This window comes from Mus pahari, chromosome 14 (assembly GCF_900095145.1).
Source record: "Mus pahari chromosome 14, PAHARI_EIJ_v1.1, whole genome shotgun sequence".
Classification (NCBI taxonomy): domain Eukaryota; kingdom Metazoa; phylum Chordata; class Mammalia; order Rodentia; family Muridae; genus Mus; species Mus pahari.
This window is the reverse complement of record NC_034603.1, coordinates 72,786,851-72,803,261: the sequence shown is the minus strand read 5'-3', so window position 1 is coordinate 72,803,261 and position 16,411 is coordinate 72,786,851. Positions and strand designations below refer to the sequence as shown.

Below are 16,411 nucleotides of genomic sequence, written 5' to 3'. Positions count from 1 at the left end.
AGTTAGGAGGTTTCCCTAGAAGGCCTTTACTTCCTCTAAGAACTGGGATTTCAGGCACCTGTCATCACATCCACTCTAAGGGTCAAACCCAGAGCTTCAAGCCAGACAGGCACTGAGCTACATCCCCAGAAAGCATCTAAAACTTGGGGTCCTTAATTATAGTCCTTTGAACAGCAAAGACCATGGAAAGAGGTTCCATGTTATATCTTTACCAGTCAATGATTTAATACAGAATCTTTGTTAGCCAACTGAGAACAAGACTAGAACATGGTGTTGCAGAATGGCTCAGCAGGTAAAAAGTACCTGCCACCAAGCCCGACAACCTGGGTTTGGTCACTGGGAGCCACACGGTAGGAGAGAACAGGCTCCAGAAAATTGACCTCCCCTTCCACGCACTGGGGCATGTTTTCCCTCTCACACATCCAATAAAAATAAGATGTAATAAAAATCTTTAAACATACTAATAATAGAAAATGGTTTGGAAAGGGAGAGCAATGAAGGTCAGATGAGAAAGAGCCCAAAACAAAGACTTCCCCAAGGCATATTTTGTCTAGACTCTGTGTTGCTCAAGATATGTCTTAGAAGTTGGCATGAAGGTGAGAAGGAGGGTTTGGCATGCCCTAGAGCCCCAACTGGCAAGGAATGACTCAAGGACAAAACCAAGAAAGCAAGTCCTGGGGAACAAATAGGGACAGTCGCAGTCCAGAGTCTGGGGCTCACTTCTTAGGCAGTGCCGGAGTCTGAGAGTGGCTTGTTGGTGATTAAGACATGGGATCTAGGCTGCTTATGTGGCACAGGGAAAGGTGGGCCTGGGGTATGACTGACAGGGGCTCAGAGTGTCCTTGAAAGGTCCAAACATCAATCCAGTTCAGAGACCACGGAGTCCTAAATTAGGGGTGGTAGTGATAAGAATAGAAAGGGTGTCATACTGCCAACACAAAGCCACCACCTGAATGTGGGCTTACAGGGGCTGCATAGAAGTCTCCTGGACCCCAGACATGTGGGGACTCTGGGACACTGGTGAAAGTTCCCACAATTTCTATTGTCTATCTTCTTTGCTCTCTGCCCAGTCTAAATGCCCTTAGGTGACATCAGCCAGCAAGGTACTGAGGACCTAAATATGAAAAAGAAATAGAAGACTCAAGGCTGCCTATTAGCCCCTCAGTGAAAAATAAACGCAGCCTAGAAACAGTGATGTAAACCAAGAACCTGGTGGGCACTGGTCTAAATCTCCAAACTCCTCTCTCCTGGACAAGCCCATAATGACTACTGCTAACTAAGAGGCCAGCTTTCAGTCTCCGTTCTGAAGCTGGTCAGGTGCCTCCCTTAATTGTTTATTTTTGCTCTGATCGGAACATTCGGCCTGAAGATCCCTGTACAGCAACCATTTCAAGAAGTGCAGTATTTTTTCTTCTTTCCATTTATTCCCTTTACTGTTTTATTTAATTTTTTTCCTCTCCCATTTTCTAATCTTCATCTTATAAGAAATAACACGGAGTCTGGGTGTGAACACAGACAAAATCAGAGTGCCTATTCCTAGAGCATCTCTTCCAAGCCCGCCGCCATCACTGCTTTCCTTTCTCAACTGCATCCCTTCTCGTTCCCACGGCAACCGGCAGGGCCGCCCACGTGTGGACTCGGGACCCCCGAGGCCGTAGCCCTGCCCCACCCTCACGATCCCTCGCAACTAGTGGCACAGGCTCCGCGCGAGGAGGGAGGCCCGGTTGCCAAGGAAACGGGAGGACGCCAGGCAGCCGCCCCCACCGTCTCCACCCCAAGAAAGGCCCGGAGGCCTCGGAGGACGGCTGCCTCCCGGGAGGAGAAGGAAGAGGGGCCGCTAGAAGAAGGGAAGACGTGAGGGGTGGGGGAGGAAGAGGAGCCCAGGACCGGCCCCACGCACGATTGATGGGCGGCTCTTCTGCTGTGAGCCTGCCCACCCGCTCCGCCCCCTGGCCCCTTTAGCCCCTTGTGAGGGGTGAAAGTGCTGATCCCCAAGGTAAAGGGCACCTGCTCCAGAACTGAGGATCAACTTTACCTTTAAAACTTAAAAGATTCTGAAGGGAAATCAGACTTCTTAGTGCCCTCTGCTCTTCTTCTGGCTAACACTAGCTCCAGTTTGTTTCTACCTCAAAGGAACAGATTTAACGGGAGTCTAGTCGGTTTTTGTACACTGGTAGCTCCCCCACCCCCAACTCCCGCACAGCTACATTGGTCTACAAGTCCAGGAAACAGCTTTTGAGTGTGGAAACGATGGTATTATTAATGGTAGAACCCAATCGCTTGTCAAATTTGTGATGTTCTTTTCATTTTTCCAATTACACAGTCTCTGCTCTGGGCTTAATAGTCTGTGTACGTTAGCTAGGTCTCTCATACACCCCTTTATGCAACCATTATTTCCTACGTTAAATTGCAACAGTCACCCTCTCTTGCCACCACCCTGCCTCAAGCCCTCAGCCTCTGAAGTATAAACCGAGCCTAAGTCAACTAAACTTTATTCAGCACAAGTTTATAAAGTGATATTAAAAAAAAAAAAAAAAACTAAGATTTTTTTTTTCCCAAACTAAAATTGAAACAAATCCTGTAATCCTTGACATTACAAATTAATTCATTGTGGAAAAGATTAAAGTCTTCTGAAATTCTTCTTCTAAGCACCCACTCATGGACATGGAGGAATTTATAGACCTGGTTGTCAGGTAGTAACACAACTATTTAGATCTTGCCTCAAACGAAGCTTCAGTACAGAGAGGTTAAATTTACATTTTGCTTATTTGCCAAAATCAAGACAGTATAGGTTTTTGTTCTGTTTTGTTTTGTTTTTGAGACAGAGTTTCTCTGTATAGCTCTGGCTATCCTGGAACTCACTTTGTAGACCAGGCTGGCCTTGAACTCAGAAATCCGCCTGCCTCCCGAGTGCTGGGATTAAAGGCGTGCGCCACCACGCCCAGCTGACAGTATAGTTTTAATGATATTTCACAGAGAGCATAGCAAGAAAATAGTAAGATAGCTTATTTTAAAAGCACTTCTTTCAGGTCAGGTTTGGCTTTTAATCTTTTGGGTTTTTGTTTGTTGGTTTGTTTTTTAACAAATATAGTCACAGAAAAAGGAGACAGCATATACACAGGCATGCACATGTGCATGTATGCACACACATGTGATGCTTTTAGAGAATGGAATATATTCTGTCCTTATTCCTGTTCTCCTTAGTCAGGGTGTCTCAGTCTGAATTCCCTGGAAATTTATGCTAGAGAGGAATTCAAATGTCACAGAGTTCTTAGAATATTCCTCATTGAAATTTCACAGATGCGTGGAATTTTGAGGCCTGGCAGAATCACTCGCTTCCTTCCTCTCCCCACCTCACGCACCTCCTCATCCCTGGCCCTTTCCCTCTCCTTAGCATGGCATCGCACACCAATTTCTAAAACACAGGCCTGATTCAGTGCTTTGTCACCAGAAGCTTACAACAGACGTACACATGATCATGCGTGATTTTCAGAAAGAAAAGCAGTTCAAAGGTGAGAATGGAAGACAGCACGGGTTGTGATCTCGGAATCTCGCCTGGCCCACAGTTTCTCTTCCCCTCCCCCAAGCACTCTAGCACCTGCCTCTATCTGAAAAAAAAAAAAAATCCTTGGCTTCAAATGGCCATCTGGTTGAGTAGGCCACAAAAAGGCACTCTGAGAATTAAGCATTATTTCCTCTAGATTTATTCCTATGTAGTTATTTCTGTTTCTCATTTATTCTGGTCAGTTTTTCAAACTTGTAATGCACCCTAAAAGTTCCTCTGGAGACTATTTTCCTAGTCTGAGATAATCTTCTGTCTAATAGGACAGACACCAAGGGAACAGATTGATTAATTTCATAGGGTCTTGATATAGTTAAATAAGAAACTACATGTGGCACGGTGGTGTTTCAACTATTTATTTTACAGTGAAATGCAGTGTCATGGGAGCTTGTGGTGGGTGGGGGAGAATCTCTCATGGGCAGTGTTAAAGTTCTTTCTTTTGCAGATGATTGTAAAGTCTGGAAGACTTAGCAAGTCTTTCTTTCAGTGGTACTATTTCCTGCCTCTTCAGGCCAGGTTATTTCATGCCTTCTGACTAAGAACCTTCCTTAAATTATACCACCCTGAGGCCAGGATTGATTAACTGGCTTTGCTGTGTTAACTGTGTACCTACAATGTTTCATCCAGCTGGACTGTGGGCTGTGTCCTTCGTGGCCATTAACATAGTTTCCTTATGAATCCCGATGTTCTCTGCCTGATTAATATTCAGACAGGCTTCTCTCTCCAACAGGAGCAGCAGGGGACCCATCTTTCTGTTTTTAACCCCATCGTTTTTTTCTGAAAAAAGGGGAACAGACTTCATTCTATGCAGGTACAAATTTATATGAAAAGTTAAGTGTGATCTTTGAAAATGATAGCCCATGAATGTCTGCTGAAATGCACACACACACACACACACACACACACACACACACACACACAGTCTTTAGTGAGTCTTTACCTGCCTCGGGTACCTGTTAGTCATGGAAGTCTGATCAACACAGTTACCGATAAATTTAAGAAAAAAGAGGTGATGAGGGCAGAGCCACATGCCTCTGGAAGTGCAAGATGGGGAACCACTCACCCGACCATCCTGAGCCAAAAGAAAGCAAGTCCAAACTGCCCTGAAGTCTTCAAGAGAACATAGCTAAGCATGCTATGTGGGGTGGGGTGGGGGTCCATAGAGCCGGGTCAGGCTGGGACTTCAGGACAAAGGTTGGTTTGTCAACTTGATTCTTATCAAGGGGAGAATTATTGGCTAGTTTTAAGAGGGGAGAAGCAAAATCCTACTTAGTTTTATAAACCACAGTCTATCTTTGAGATCCTAAGTCTCAGACTCACTGTCTATCTTAAGTAAAAAGTAATCCCCCTGGGGACGAGGACATTATCCATGCTACTCAGGGGTAGATGATAAACCTTGCAAGATTTCCTAACTTCCAGGCGAGACACTGATGGGTCACCATGAGTCAGGTACACGCTGACTGTCAATAGCTACTCACAGGGAATAAAGGGGAGGAGGGAAGGAACACTTGGCGGCTGTGCCTGCCATTCCCGTGGAGCTGAGAGGGCACTCTAGTTAGCCATTAAAAAGATGTGTAGCAAGTCATGAAAGAGCTCCAGAGAATGACAAACAGGAATTGGAGATGGGCTCCCATGATCCTCTTGATGAGGCCTGGTGGTCTCAGTACAAACTATGCTATTTTATACTGTGAGCTCTGTTACATTATGGTCACAAATTAGACCATACCAACCAAAGTCTACTTTCTTGAAATCAAGACACATCTTTGCCATGTGTTCAGCAAGGACAGCTAGTAACAGCTAGTACAATGTAACTTCAGCCTTGTGGTCCAGCATTGCCCTTGCAAGGGGTATTAACAGCCTCCTCCTGGAAATGCCTCTTTAGCATCAATGACCCAACACCCACTGGGCTTCCCCCCTGCCCCTGGGGTCCTTTACAGAGTTTCTATTTGACCATCTTTTCCTTACATTTTACATGTTAATGGTTTTGTCCCCAGTCCACTTTCTCTGTGCAGTACCCACTCTGCTTCTACTTGAGTTGTTACCAATGCGCCAGCACTGGCCAGATCTTTACCTGGCCGGTCCAGCTCAGAGCCAGCATCCAACTGTCGGCCTCACACCTTTATTCGCAGTGCAGTAGACCCTTCAAACTCCATATTGTTTTCTCACAAAGCTGTCCTTCCTGATCCCAGGTAGACAAAGCATTACCTCGGAGGGAACTGATGAAAAGCTCCGTCTTATCTTAGCTGTGTCTCCTGATGGTCAGGATGCCCCCTTCTTAGTTAAACATTCTTGAAGGTGTGGTTAAGTTATTCTGTATCAGAAACTACAGTGTCTGCCTTACAACATGTTTTTATGAAGGTGAAATATGTGCCTGCTCAGAGCAGCACCTGCCACTCCCGCAGGCTGGTCTGTGAAGCTCAGCCCCCTACGCCCCTGTTCCCCCAGCCTCCCTTCCCCTACCCCCTGCTCCCTATGTCCTTTTTTTTCTCCTCCTCACACATTTGCTGCCCAAGCCTTGTTACTATCTCATCTCCTGTCCCAGTGGTGGCCACAGCTCCATGTTTCATCCTTACCTTATCCTCCAGTCTACAACTTTAGGAGCCTTTTACACATGTGTAAATGGTTGGGAGATGGCTCAGTCAGTAAACCTTAGGACTTGAGTTCACGATCCTCCCTTGCGACCCATTTAAAAAGCTGAGCGAGAAGAAATAGAAGGATCCCTGAGACTTTCTGGTCAGCTATTCTTGCAAACCCAGTAATATCTATGCTCAGGAAGATACCATCTATTAAAAAATAAATAAATAAAAGGAGAGTGACTGAGGAGAAAAATGCCTGATGTCAAACACTGGCCTATACACACATGCACACACATATACAAACACTGGTCTATACATATGCATACATGCACATTGAATGCACACATATATGCATGCATACATACAGCATGCAAACATTTATCCCCCAGATTAGAACCTATCAGTAGCTCTACATGTCTTCTCACTGTGACCTATAAGGCTCCATATGAGCTGATTTCTGCCAGCCCCCATCATTCTGCAGCTCTCCCCACCATCTGCCCAGTCACTCTGCCCTCTCCATTTCTCACTTGCTCCTTCATGCCCTAAACCACCTGCTGTCTTCTCCCAACTCTTGCCTGACTCACAATTTATCAAACCCAGTGACAGTGTTGACCCCTTGCCTGACTCGTGGTTATTAAACCCGGTGTCCCGGCTTGACCCCTCCAGACAGACTCTGCTCCCCTACAATACCGTTCTTTCAAAGAACCCACACCCAGCTCTGTACTGGCAGTTAGGGTTGAATTGTCTAGCATTGGCTTTCCATCCTAGACTGTAGGCAACACAAAGGTGGGGCCGTGTTTGCCTGACTGGCTGCTGTGCCCAACAGCTGCCAGTGTCTGGGTTGGATTGAGCACAATAGTCGTATACATGAATTTAAGCAACACAGGGCTTCTAAGTTTGGTCACTGCAGATCTGTCTAGGCTCTTTGTTTTCCACTCTGCCATGTGATAGAACTGCTTCTCAATCAGGTGTCTGTCAACCTAACCCCCTCTGAATCACCAGAATAGGAACATGGAAGCCAGCTGATGGATGCCACTGCATTATTTATGCCTGGAACAGAAAGGATATAAGGACTTTGACACTAATTTTAAAAGGGGGGGGATGTCTGTACCTTTCAAACAATGGAGGAATAGATTAATAAAAGAACACATGCAATTATGCCCAAATAAATCCAAATATGGTGACTCACAAAAGCATCTGTCACAGTATGCTTATTTCTCTCTCTCTTGAACATAGATCAGGAACTAAGAACCATGTTGCATGAAACAAGGGACAGGCAGAAGTTCGTCAGCGATGTTCAGTATCTACGGGATATGCAGCATAAGGTGGACTCAGAATATCAGGTAACTGCGGAAAGCAAGGACTGCTTTCCCCCCATGTATTGAAGTAATAGAATTTGGAAGACAGCTTGGGTATAAACACTACCGCCACCACCCCCAAGCCACCACTCACTGATTGACGACAGGAAGTCATTCGTCCTCCTTACCACTAAAATGGTTCCAACGACAGTACCAACTTCATAATACTGCCAAAAAGTGAAGCAACTGTCTTATCCCAGGGGTGGTCCCAATTTCCTGTGTTACCCCACCCCATCCTCCTTGCTATGATGTTAGGGGCCATTGAAAAAACAACCCAAATGTAGGGGCTAGGAGATGGCTCAATCAGTGAAGTACTGCAGAACAAACATGAGAACGTGAGAAAATATTTCATGCAGGAGCTGAGGCTGAGGCTCTGTGGATAAGAGCATTGGTTACGTAAACATAGCTCTTACAACCACATGAAAAGCTAAGCAGGGCCATGTGCATGTTACCCCAGGTTACCCCAGAGCTCTGCAGGCCAGGGATAGAGAGAGGGTTACCAACGTCTGCTGGCCACCAGCCTTCCTCAGATTAAGTGGATGAAAGGCCCTGTGTCATGGAAGTAAGGTGAAGATAACAACACATCCAGTATCTTCCACTGTCCCACACATGTGTGCCCAGATGTGTGCACTTATGCACACACATACACATACCATACACATGTTCATGCATCCACGCAAATATTTATTGCAGTGTTTGACCCACTACCCTTGACAATAAGTGATAGTAGTGTTCATGTGTGACTGAGAAACAGAGACCTCAAAGGGTTAACTGAGTTGCCCTACCATTTACAAAATAGCGTGCCCTTTCTGTTGTCATGGGTGCCAGAAGAAAGGCGGCTAGCACACACCACCGAGCAAACCTCTGGTCTCTGTGGCTACAGTGTTTGCATGCAAAAACAAAACTTATGGGAGCCCAAGGGGTCATGATGTCATTACCTGAGGCTGGCATAGGACAGACTTGCTCAGCTGGGTTGTGGGACTCTTGGAGCATTCAGGAGATGTCACTCAACTCTTCCCCAACCCCCTCTGAGAGAAGCAGCCGCGGCCAATCAGGGAGACATCGCCTCAGCCTCCATGGAGCTCAGAAAGCTGTTCCTCCCCAAGGAAAACAAGGCTCAACTATCAGGTTTTTCTCCTCCTTAGTAATTTCAGATAGAACTGAGCCTTGTGGGTCACCAAGGAAACCAGACCCGGCTCAGTAGCCTGACTTCACCTGAACAGCGCTACTCTGCCCCGGGTCTGGAAAGGGCCAGCAGTTTATTCCCCCAGTTGCCAACCCACACCCAGGAGGACTACAAAGGAGAGGAAAATTCCACAAATAGAATAAGAATGTCAACACAAGGACAAGTTACTCATGGAGTCATCCGATTTTCACAAAGATGCCTCTGCCCCCTGGCTGGTGGGTAGAAGCACTTGGTTAATACTGTTTCTACATTGAGTGCATAAGGGAATCGACTTGTTGTCAGTGGTCCCCAGGGAAGAAAATCACACAACCGTGTGTCCTGGGTCCGCCGAGGTTTGACTTTCCAGGCTCACTTAGGCTGTCAGCATTGCCAGCTGTGCTTTGGTTTGTTTTGTGTGCTCATTCAACCAATATTTAATCCGTTAAGTGCCTACTGTGTGCTGAATAAGGTCTCTGATCTCCTGAGTTGTTGTTCTAAGTTTGGGAGGTAGAAAACGTGCACAGTGTGGAGTTATTTTAGATAGTGCTCTAAGGTGGCACTAGAATGTTCGCTCATGAGCCCATGTAGTAGAGGCTTGGTTCCCTGCTTGCCACTGTGGGGAGACTGGGGAACCTTTAAGGTGTGGAAACTAATGAAAGTCTTAGGTCTTTGGAGGCCTGCAGCTGTGAAAGGGGACTATGGGAATCCAGCCCCTTCCTCCCTTTAACTTATTGGTCTCTACGAGGCGAATGGATGCTGTTGCCATGATGTCCCATGGCACCTCAGGCTCAAAGTGACAGGACATGTCATCATAGCATCCATCTGTTATCATCAAAGATTCAAGGCTGTGAACCAAAACAGCTGTCTTTAAGCTGACTTACCTCAAAAGTTTGTTAGTCACACACACACACACACACACACACACACACAAAACAACCTAAGTCAGTTGCTGATAAAAATATATGAAAAACAACAGCTACAGCATAATAAGGGAAGGGGCCATGCTCCTAGAGACAGGCATTGAGGAAGAGCTTCGTCTGTGGGTTTAAGTGATGGGAAAGAGCTAACCAAGCCATCATCAGCCAAATGCAAGGGCCCCCAGGCAGGATCTGCTTAGAGTCACCAGAAAGTGTCTGATGGGGGAGGGGAAGAGCTCTGTAGAGCAGATCAGGCTGGCTCTCACAGGGAGAAGCAGGACAGGCCACCAGTGTGACTCTCGTCACAGCGAGAGCGAGCACTGTGTTTGAGAGAAGAGACATGATCTGGTTTGGATTCTTTCTCTAAAATCACTTTGGCTTCTGTGAGGGAAAGGGCTGAAAGGGGCAAGAGAAAAAGCAAAAGAGTGTGAAAGGAAAAGTGTGGCTGGCATTTAAGGAAGAGTTTATGGTGAATTGGCCCAAGTTGGGTGGCAAAAAGTGGTCCAGCCCAGAAGCTGGATGGAGAGGAGCATCAGCGCACAGGGAGCGGTGACTCCTGACAACACGTTTACCGTCCATCAGCTCTTGTGGCTATCCTCTTGACTTAAAGCTGCCTAGTCTTTCCCTCTCTTGACTCCACACTTCCAAAATCTTGAGCCAGCAGTCGGGGAGCCCTTTCAGCCTCCTGCCCTTTGACGCTTGCTTCACAACCTTCCAGACCTCCAACCTCAGAGGCTAGAGTGATCCTTGTCCTGCTAGACCATGGCCCAGTCCCTCGGTTGTCCAGCCTCTGCGGTCCAAGGGACTCTGCTGTCTGTGTTTTGTTTATTTGTGTGTGTATTTATCCATATTCTACATATGGACTACCTACCCGTCATCTTGCTGGAGACAGGATCCAAGGTTGCCTACATACAAAGCAAGCCCCCTAATGACTGAGTACCCTCAGCCCAGCCTTCTCCTAGTGGCTCAGTCTAAATATGCTGACCTTAAGAACAAAAGCCTTTCCCTCCCCCTAACAGCATCTCTGGCTGCTTCCTGCCTGTCTCAGACTCCTGCAGCTAGCCAGCCTCATTTCTGTCTCTACTTCCTCCTTGGTTTGTGTGTCTGTTTTTAAGTCTCCTCTTCCTTCTCCCTAACCACTGCTGAGGTCAGGAGCCAGATTCAGTGACACCTTTGCAGTCTAGTTTCCTGAAGGTGACTTCTCCTGTCCTCCTCTCTGGTGTCATGGTCTTCTGACCCACTGTCTCCCTCATGTTTTCCCTTTGTATTTTCTCCTCTTCTTCCTGCCCTTAATTGCTGATGCACAGGGTCCCATCCTTAGTTCCCCACCCCCACCTTTTCTGACATACAAAGTCCTCATTGCCTGTTGGATCTTCCTGGTTTTAACTATGATTTTATACAAATGTCTTGTACCCAGGAGTCACCTCGGAGTGCCCAGATCATGGGCACACCTGCCTATTGGTTATTTTCATCTGGGTGTCACATGGGCATCGCTAAGCCAGCATGTCCACAGGCTATCAAATGTCCATCCCCCTCCTAACCCTCTTCACTGACTCCTTCCTCTCTCCCACCCACAAAGCTTTGGCTACCAAACTCTACCAAGCTCACCCTAGAGCACATGACCTTGTGTCGCCCTTTATTGTGTGGCCACCACCATTGCCCCAAATGCCATAATTTCTGAGCAGGACTATCAAATTATCCTTTAGTATTAGCTGGTCTCCTCTTGTCATAACTGTTTGTCATCTACCTGACTTGTGTCTTAATCTAAGCTGCGCATCAGCCCGTGCTACTGGAATACTTCAAGACCTTTAGAAGCTCCCCACAAAGCCAGGCTCCAGACCCAAAGACCTAAGAAAGACTAACCTTAGCAAGAACAACTTCTTCACCCCACCCTGGTCCCTACCCTCACCCCCACTCACATTTCTGACCCTACCTCCCTGACCACCCCGTCCCCCGCTTTCATTGTGTTCTCTACAAGTACAGTTAAGATCATAGTTTTAATTAGATTCTAATTTAGAACTTAGAATCTCTGGACTCACTTAGTATTGGGATTCATTTTGTTTGTTTTTAAGAAGACACAGAGTGGCAATTTACACAGCATAAAATCCAGTCTGTTTTTCGTGTGCTAATGATTTATGGTAGATTTGCAACTGTAACCATCACCCAGTTTTGGGACCCTTCCTTTACCCCAGCTCCTCAGTACCATTCAACACCTCCAGCTGGAGACAGGACTGAACTTGTCACTTATGTCATTTTCTTTTCTTTTAGACAGGGTTTCTCTGTGTAGCCATGGCTGGCTGGAACTCACTTTATAGACCAGGCTGGCCTTGAACCCAGAGCTCCACCTACCTCTGCCCACTGAGTGCTAGGGCTTACTGTGTACACCGCCATGCTTGGCCCCACAGCGATTTTTAAATAATATTTAATCTGCCCCTTGCCTTTTTCCCAGAAAGGCTTTAAAGCTATGACTTCAAAAATCACTTGCAGCTAGGCATGAAGGTGTACTTTTAAACTTCCAGCATTTGAGAACCAGAAAAAGGGGGACTGTGAGTTCAAAGTTTCCCTAGGCTGGTTAAGAGACTCTGTCTTAAAAAAGAAAAGGACTAACATTATGACTTGAGTAACTGTTCACTAACTTAATCATCCAGCCAAAGTGTATTTAGATCATTTACAAGGAGAGCTGTGGTGTTAGAATCATATCCCAGTAGGGTACGTCTGACATGCCCATGTGGCCATGTGCAGGCCAACACAAAACCATAAACTTACTTAATCATTAGGAGGTTATATATATAAAACTTGACTGCTCTGTTCTTGAGTGTGGACTTTGCAGGGACATCATGTCAAATTGTCAGAAGGTTGCATGTGCCTGCTGCGGGTTTGGCCCATTACACCCTGTGGGAATCCGAGCGTTCTCTCTCAGTGCAGCCATCTGCTCAGGACACCTGGGATTTCCTGCTGCAGAATGGTTATACAAATAGGGGAAGACCTAATCACTGAGCACGCCTCCCAAACCATACACACTTGCCACGCCACACATTCCACACCCCATGCTTGACTTGTCTTTAATGAACTGGCTCAAATTGAAGTCCTTAGGAACCTCCTCATTCTCTCTAAGGTTGGGTTATTTCTGCTCCGTCCTAAAATACACCGAAGGGTGGTATGCATTAAATTAACAGGGTCTTTACAGGTCTGTGGGCTAGCTACAAGAAAAGGGTAAACCCACCCACAATTGTTTTGCTTCTACTCCTTTCAGTGGCTGGGTGGGGCTCTTTTAAGAAAAAAAAAAAAGGAGACAAACATCTATCTGTTATATTACAAGCTATTTCAGAATCTGGTAACCCGTCTGTAATTATATTCTATCTTAGAATTTGGCTCTGCTCTTCCAAGGGTGTTCACGTTTCCTCTCTCTCTCTCTCTCTCTCTCTCTCTCTGTGTGTGTGTGTGTGTGTCCCTCTCCCCCCTCTCCCCCTCCCTCCTCCTCAAATGTATTTATGTAACGGGAGGCAGAATTTAGCCTTAGCCATTAATGCCCACTGAAAAGCAAGACAGAAAGATTACACTTGGCATTTCTGCACAATTTTCTACAATCTCTCAAATGTGCTCAAATTGGGTTTCATTTCATGTCACTTACCCACCTCAACTCTTTCAAGTGCAGATCAAAAACAAGGAAACACGAGATAGAAACGTGTTGGAGGACATGCGGTGGCTTTCATACGGGTGGCAGGGGAGAGGGACAGGTTGAGAAGCTCTGATCCAAAAATCCCAAATCTCAACTTCTCTAGACTGTGAAACTAGCTGAGCACCCGATAATGCTGCCACACTAGGAAAGTTTGTTTCCCTGCACAAAATTATTTAAAACATTATATAAAATACCCTCAAACTATGGGCTTAAGGTACTTGGATTTTTGTGGTTAGAGCCAGGACTCCTCTGCCAGAGATCTTGTCCTGTGATATATGCAAATATCCTAATATCTGAAAAAAAAAATCAAACTTTTGTTTTTAAGTGAACTTTAGTAATGTCACCGATAATTATTAAAGCCCCCAACTCTGAGTTAGACCTTAATAAGAGCAACACGCACAAGCTGAGGGCAGTGCCTGCACACTCTCCTCACAAGGCACCACCAATAGTGAGCTGCCCCCCCCCCCCAGCAACTATTAGTCAGGAAAATGGCTCATAGACCTGCCCCAAGCCGGTGTGGTGAAAGCAGTTCCTTGCTTGAGGTTCTCTCCTAACACATGACTGACTCTCGCTTGTGTCAAGTTGAAAGAAAAAGAAAAGTCCACCAGCACACCTAGGATGCCTAAAGCCCCGGGTTCAGTCCCCCATCACTACATAAAACTATATTCGAGATTACAGGTAAACCCCTCTAAACTCTCAGCTCTCGGGCAATAGAGGCAGAGGGTTAGCTAAGTTTAGTCAAGATCATTATGGGCTACATAGCAAATATGTAGCTACATGTGGACTACATGACACCTTATCTCTAAAAAAAAAAAAAAATAAGTGAATAAAATAGTAATGGCCATATTCTTTTTTTTGAAAAAAAAATTAGGCTATTTTTCTGGTAGCTGTTTTCATACAAGAACTAGAAATTTCTCCTATGATACATGACTTCATGGGTCATCAGGAGCCCCGATGACCACGGGTCATAAAGAATCTGATCCTAACTTAAAAAACTTCAAAAGCTGTGATGTTAAAGATAAACTGATTTACCGTGCGCTCCAGAAAGGACCATGCACAGAAGGCCCTCAGCTGGCTGGCTGAGTACCCTAGGTCCAGAGAGCTTCAGGGCAAGAGTGTGCTCAGGCCCAGACAGGACCAAGATACAGTCACATGCTATGGCAAAGGCTGAGTATAGAAATAAGTAAAACAGGAAGTGGGGGAACAACAATTAAAAAGCCTGCTGATGATGGAGGGGGTGACACTGAACCCTCCCCACAGGCCAGTCACAGCTAAGGTCCTGAGAGATTCTCTTGTTCTCCTAACCACCTCCCAGCATAGGGACAATTCTCTGAGGGAAGTGGCAATCCACCATAGAGCCTGCAGGCCCAAGGTCTCCGCCAGGAAGTGGCAGAGCTGGGGTTGAGTGTGTTTACCAGGATTGAGTTACCGTGAGTCACAAAACCCACGCCATCCCCCACAGGCAGACTCTGTGATTTGCTCCCACAGTGGAAGCTGTTGTTAGAGGGACAAGGTGTGGGAGGGTGGAGGGGTGAAGGGATGAGTGGGGGGGGGGGGAGACACCATCAAAGGGGAAGAGAAAAGACACAGAAGTCACCTGAAGCCCTTTAACTTCAAGCCTGGTTTCTGATGGTCTGACCACATGTTCAAGACTCACAGACATTTCACACAAGGAGACTAATCCAAAGGTCCAGGAGGAGTACAGTAAATTATCAATAGATTTTTCTTCCCTCCCCACCCAGAGATTCCACCTTCTACAGCCACCTGGTCGCTTGGGGATCCCAACCACAGAACCAACACCAGTGACCAAACAAATGAACCAACCATTCACATGCACAAACAGAAAGACAACACATCCCGGGGCAGGGAATGCCTGGGTTTTGACTCTTAGGACTGGACTTCTGGCAGTTCCATTTCTGCATTCCTTCACAGCAGAGCTGTAACTTTGACAGGATCGGTGTTTGGTTCAAACAGAAAGGTTGCTCGGCCATCTCAGGCTGAAAGTCATCACCTGCCCTGCCAAGGCTTAGCTTGCCTCCCACGAGTCCACGAGAGGCAGGGAACCAGAGAGAATTTTTCTCAACATTGAAAAACAAAACAAAACTATTCATGCTCTCCTTCTGATAGAGAAATATTTAAGTCATATGCATTCATGAGGAGGATTTTAAATAAGTAAAACCACCCGCCTACAAGACTCGGGTTCAAAACCTTCCTTGGTCCTGCCTGTGTTGGCTCACACTGGGCGCTCCACTTTCTGATCAGCAGCAACGACCTAAATACCCACAGGTGAGGTCGCCACTTACACCTGACCTGCAGCTGTGAGAAACAGACTTCGATGTAAATGGCCCCTACACAGCAGGTGCTCTGATTAGAAGCCACTGTGAGAAGAGCCACACCCAAACAAACAAACTGCCCAGGACAGGACAGCTTAGCTGGAAAATCTCCTGCTGTCAACTGTGGCAATCTGGGTTTGAGCCCCCACCCCCACCCCCACCTCACACAGTGGAAGGAGAGAGCTGGCTTGTCTGAGCTGTCCTGTGATCTCCATGTGCATGTCAAGCTTGCACCCCTATAAATAAATAATAAGTAAATACTATTTTAATGTTTTTTGAAAGCTTTTCTACTTGCATTTCATAAGTCTCTTCAGCCAACTTCCTTCAAGTTTACCTGGCTTATTTTTTTTCAGTTTATTTATTTATTATTTACACAAGATATTTTATTCCCCCATCCATATCCCACACCTCCTCCCAAGCCCCTGTCTCCACATGAATGTCCTCAGCCCCCACCCCACCTGACCTCTAAATTCCCTGGGGTCTCCAGTCTCTTGAGGATTAGGTGCATCATCTCTAAATGAACATAGACCTGGCAGTCCTCTTCTGTATGTGTGTTGGGGTCTCATATCAGCAGGTATATGCTGCCTGTTTGGTGGTCCAGTGTTTGAGAGAATTCAGGGGTCAAGATTAATTGAGACTGCTGTTCCTCCTACAGGGTCACCCTTCCCCTCAGCTTCTTTCAGCCTCTCTTAATTAAACAACAGGGGTCAGCTGATTCTGTCCACTGGTTGGGTGCAAATATCTGTATCTGACTCTTTCAGCTGCTTGTTGGGTCTTCCAGAGTGAGGTCATGCTAGATCCTTTTTGTGAGTGCTCCATAG

The 16,411-nt window shown here is 46.2% G+C and overlaps 1 protein-coding gene across 3 annotated transcripts in view; it reads left to right on the top strand.

Moving 5' to 3' along the window:
• The first annotated feature begins 1,722 nt into the window (after positions 1 to 1,722).
• March10 (membrane associated ring-CH-type finger 10) overlaps positions 1,723 to 16,411 on the top strand; it is a 91,218-nt gene continuing 76,529 nt past the window's right edge. For 2 of the 3 annotated variants that reach the window (XM_021213702.1, XM_021213703.1), the window contains exons 1-3: positions 1,723 to 1,996; positions 4,293 to 4,373; positions 7,375 to 7,481. In XM_021213702.1, coding sequence (XP_021069361.1) covers positions 7,392 to 7,481 — 90 coding nt within the window. In that variant the 5' untranslated portion in view covers positions 1,723 to 1,996; positions 4,293 to 4,373; positions 7,375 to 7,391. Of the gene's footprint in view, positions 1,997 to 4,292; positions 4,374 to 7,374; positions 7,482 to 16,411 lie in introns of those variants that run through there. The other variant, XM_029546299.1, reaches the window with a different exon arrangement.